General features: G+C 27.6%; 1 protein-coding gene across 1 annotated transcript in view; it reads left to right on the forward strand.

Annotated features, from left to right (window-relative positions):
* The first annotated feature begins 5,312 nt into the window (after positions 1–5,312).
* LOC110422811 (annexin D4-like) overlaps positions 5,313–5,353 on the forward strand; it is a 4,410-nt gene continuing 4,369 nt past the window's right edge. The window contains 1 exon segment of the mRNA XM_089784613.1: positions 5,313–5,353. Within this exon segment, the coding sequence (XP_089640739.1) occupies positions 5,313–5,353 (41 nt within the window).

Consider the following 5,353-nt stretch of genomic DNA (forward strand, 5'->3'; position numbering starts at 1 on the left):
ATTAAATAATAATAAATAAATAAAATCAAGAGAAAAATTGAATCAAATAAAAAAAAAAGAGATGAAAGAAAGCAGTGAATCAACTACTTAAACCCTTAACCCTAACAATAGAGGAGAACCCATAAAAGAAGAAGAGAAATTTAGGGTGGTAGTAAACTAGTAATAATTTAGGAAAATAACATTTAGCTATTGATATCCTTACTAACAATGTTAACTTTCATGAACAATATTATCTTAACAACTATAATCAATAAATATTATTTCAATTTTCATCTAATTTATCCCAACAACCATTGACCTATTTAATTAATTATTTCAATCCTAATAATCAAATATTATATACACCATAGAGAAGTTAAGAATAAATAAACATCACATAATTGTCATATCAAACAATAAACTGAGAAATATCAATTAATAAGGAGAGATTTTAAAGTACTAAAAAAATAGAGAATAAAATTACAAACAAAATAGAAAGAAAAAAAAGAAATAATACCTGAATGCAACTTTGAATTTTGAATCTTCTTTTTTCTTAATTTTTGTAAGAATAAAAAAAAAATCTTAGAATGATGATTTGCAGAAATGGAGAGAGGAGAGGGAGATCGATAGGGAGAAAGGGAGGAGTTAATTATCTCACATTGGTGGCAGTCTGTGGGGTATCTCATCAAGTATAACATCATAGAACTCCTCATTTATGGGTTTGACATCCTTAGATAATGATGAAGATGCTTCATTCTTCTCATAAACTAATAAAAGATATAAAAGGCTCGACTCACAATAAGCTTTGTTTAAACCAAATACAGTGATCAGTGCTTTATCTTTTTCTTATCTCTTGGATTGATCTTCTAGCTTTAGTGGAGTCAACATAACTTTTTCTCTAGTCTTGATGAAAGAATAAGCATTCTTGTATCCATCATGGTGAGCTTGACGATCATATTGCCATGGATGTCCCATCAACAGATGGCATGCGTTCAATGGGATAACATCACACCAAACTTCATATTGATACTTATTTCCAATAGAGAATTGAACACAACAACATTTTGTAATGTTCACTTCATTTCCTTTTCTCAACCATTGTAACTTGTAAGGATGGAGTTGTATCGCAGTTGGAAGCTTCAACTTTTCTACCATGTAGTTGGCAACAACATTCTCACAACTTCCATTATCAATAATAACATTACAAACCTACCCTTAAGAAGTGCACCTTGTATGGAAGATGTTGTAGCGAAGCCAACTTTCATCTTTAGTCATCATAGTAGTATTGAGGTTATGACAAACAATGAAAGCTTCTTTATGGTCAATAGTAACTTCTTCTATCTCATCTTTGTTGAATATTTCTAACTCATCCTCTATTTCTTCATAATATATTTTTTTATAACTTCTTCTTCTACTAAGGAGATAATTTTTCGATTTGGACCATCAGAAATAATATGCCTAAATTTTTGACATTTGAAGCATTTCTTGTTGAGATTAGAACCACAAATAGAAGATCACTATTGTTTGTAGTTTTGGAAAAGTTTACTTTTGGAGGCGAAACACTTATCAAACTTTGTCTCCCATGGTTTGAAGTAGAATATTTTTAGCTAGATGAACTCTTGGAGCTTTTCTATGGTAATTGTTTCTTAACTTTTAACATTAATATGATGACATCATTTAAGTTCCAATACAATTGTAGTTGAACAATATCTACAATTTCAACATTGAGACTTCAAAGAAAACGAGCTACATTTTACTCTTCAGGTTCATAGGCATCACACTTCATGTGAAGTTGTTTGAACTCCAATGTATATTCCTTCACCAACATTGTTTTCTACCTTAAGGTATGTAATTTAATAAAAATTTCTTGTCGATAGTGCTTAGGAAAGAACTTATGTTTGAGTTCTTAACGCATCTTATCCCATGTTATAATCTTGTTACAACCTCTTCTTTCTTGTTGCCGTTTGATATTTTCCCACCAAATAAAGTTTGCTCCTTTAATTTAATTGCAATAAGCTTTAAACGTTTTCATTAAGAACATCTTTGAGCTCAAAAACTCTTTCCACTGTGTAGAGCTAGTTAAGAAAATCATCAAGGTGAAGTTTTCCTTCAAACTTAAGAATATATAACTTGATTCCCAAATCTTTATTAGCAATAGTTCTTAGATGACATATAAGTGTTTCTTCATAAGAAGATGATTCTTGAAGGCAAGGATTGGTATTATCTTCTTCATCACTATTGTTGATTTGAACAACATCACGTCTTACGAGTTGCTCTTGTAATTCTTGAATTTGGTGATATAATTTCTTAACCTCTTTCTCATGAACATCTCTTTGATGATTTTGGCGTCTTGACTGCATTTTATTGTATGATGATGACGATGTTGTGATGTAGAAAAAGAATCATGACAAAACTAGAAACCAATAAAAGAGATAAAATTACCCAAATAAGGAGATTCGAAATCCAACAGTAATAAGAACTTGAACTATGTAGTAAACAATGATCCTCTTGCTTTAGTATAAAATTGACATTGGGGCGTTGTGAAAACACTAATTGTGCCGAGGTTAGAAATCCCATAAAGGTGAACACCAATATTGACTAGGTTAGAAAACCTCACTAAGGTAAACAATGGCCAAAATTCTACTTTGGTTAGCCAAATCAAAAATATTAAAATCTCTTACTCTTTTTAAAAGAGCCTAGAGAAAATTAACAATCCTACTTATTAAAAAAAATTCTTTATTAATTCTCAACTTCAATATGTTTAACAATTAACCCAAAAGAGCTTTAGACAACTATTCCTAAGGAAGAAAGCATTCTTTCTTTCCTATGTGAGATTATTATAATTCTTAAATAAAAATAAATAAAGAAATAACTTGATCTAAACTTCCTTGGAGTATAAGTAAAGTAAAAGAATAACTATTAACCTAACTTAATATGCAAGTAATATAAATATGATACTCTTGTATAAAATTTATTCTAAAATATAAACCTATGTTTTGAATTTCAAATGATTCGAAATTTTTCTTGTTTTTTTTCAAGGTTTTTGATTTTTTTAAAATCAACATTAAACCTAATTAATGATTTTTTTTACTTTTTTTTGTTATTGTTTACAATAATAACATTTCAATTAGTCGACGTTCTTATTAGGTATGATCTTTAAAAAAACTCTTAAACTATTTAAAAGATTTTAATTAAGTTTTTTTAATTGTGTTTGAATCAAATAGGCTTGTATGATGAACGGTTAACTAAATATCATTAATTAAAATATCATTTATCATTTTATGTCTATGCGGTGTTGACTTAAAGTATAAAAATATTATATAACCATGTCATTATATCACATAATTAAACTTGTAACGTGACCACTCATTATGACATATCGGCATGTTATATCAACACCATGTGGTATAAACAAGATAAGTAGCATTTTGATTGATAATAGTTAGTCAATCATTAATCATAAGAACTTATTTAGTTTAAAATAAAAATATAAGAGCTTTGATCGAACGTAGAAAAAGTATAACAGTTTATTTAAATTTTTGTGAATACTTCAAGTGTTTTTTGAGCTACTATAACTTTTGTATTTACTTTTTACATTCAGAAGTAAAAACGTAAAAATATGTTCAGATACAAAAGTAAATAAAAATTTGGAAAAATTATGTGTAAAATATATAATTTTCAGATAATGAAATGCATGATTTTACTTTTACAAAGCAACTAATTATATTATATTTGGATTTACATTTTAGTTATTTGTTAATTTGAAAACAAATAAGATATTGTTCCCTTTTTTTTTTGTTATTTTTTTCCTTTTTGCTTGGTGTGTCTCTCATAACCCAAATATTCATATATAATACCTAAAAGGTAAACAAAAAATAATGAAAGTAATGATAATTGTGAATGCTTTAGTTGTGTATGCATCTGTTTTTCCGTTAGAGGCCATCTTCAACCACTAAAATAAAGAACAAATCCTTTATTCCTCCTTTTTATTCCAATATATATGATTCTTCATCACGAAATATGCATAGTTAATAAACATCTATATATATATATATATAATTGCACACACATGTTTTTCAAAATTGAAACAAAAGGAAATAATAAAGAACAAATTGATCACCAAGAGTTTAGAGATATCATGACAAGTCCCTCACATGGACCACATTACCACAAATTAATGTAGGATATTTATTATTTCAGAAAATGAGAACAGTATGGTTTAAAAGTTAATTTATTTGTTAACACTTCATAATAATTTTATATTTTTATTGAGTAAAACTAACGGTGTAATTCCTATGAGAATAAAACTTATCCATGAGATATTAATTGGAAACACAATAAAATTATAGAATAACATACGGAAAAAGTTGAAAAGTTGAAATCAAAAGAGATGTGAGTGAAATTTAATATTTTTATTATTTTACATCCTTACTCAATGCCGGTGGATAATAAACGTTAAGACTTTCAAGGTCGACAGTCATAATAACGCAAATTATTTTGTAAGAAGTAGCATTTAATAAGGTTTTTGAGTGTGTGTGTATATACATATATATATATATATATAAATTCAGATGAAATATTTATTGTTGTTTATATGAACAGTGTGATTTTTATGGGAATAAAATTTATTTATAGAGTATTAATTGAAGAAAAAAAAATTACGGGGTGTTTTATGAAAAAGGTTGAAACTACCAAAAAAGTAAGTGCAGTTTGCTTTTCATATCAGTTGGGCACCTAAGCTTCATGTGGGGCGCTATTTCAATGCCTAATAGTCAATTCATTCCCAAGAAAGTAGGCTGACATTTTTATTACAAGGAAAAAAAGAATAAATAAGCCAATTAGTTTCATATACTTGGTAAGCATGCTAAACGTGAGTAATTAAAAAAGAAATAATCAATGAGGGCCATTCTATCTAACTTTTATGAAGGTCAATTAATTATATATTTTGTAAATATATCGTGAACATTACTAGATCAAGCTTAACTTGATTATTAAGTCAATGGAAATATATGGACGTGAACATATCAAGCGTAACCCTAATGTGAATATGGTGTAGTACTTTCATAGTTGTTCCATTAAACTTTCAATAATGGTAGGTAGATTTTATTAGTTAGGAAGTAATTAATGTGATCTAGATGTTCATTTTCATAATTTTCCACTATGATAATACTAGAAAATTAATCAAAATTATGCAAATTAAACTTAAAAATTCGTATTATAAGATAAAGCTGGTAATACATGCTATCTACTAAACAAATATTGCAATGTATGGATTAAATTTATAAAAAGAATCAAAATATTTAATTTAACAATAAATATTCAAAGCTAAGAAAATGGGCCATCAAGCTGAAGTGGAAGTCCTCAGCAAAGCCTT

The sequence above is a fragment of the Theobroma umbraticum genome, unplaced genomic scaffold (genome assembly GCF_002168275.2).
Source record: "Theobroma umbraticum cultivar Fairchild unplaced genomic scaffold, ASM216827v3 scaffold_146.0, whole genome shotgun sequence".
NCBI classification, from domain to species: Eukaryota; Viridiplantae; Streptophyta; class Magnoliopsida; order Malvales; family Malvaceae; genus Theobroma; species Theobroma umbraticum.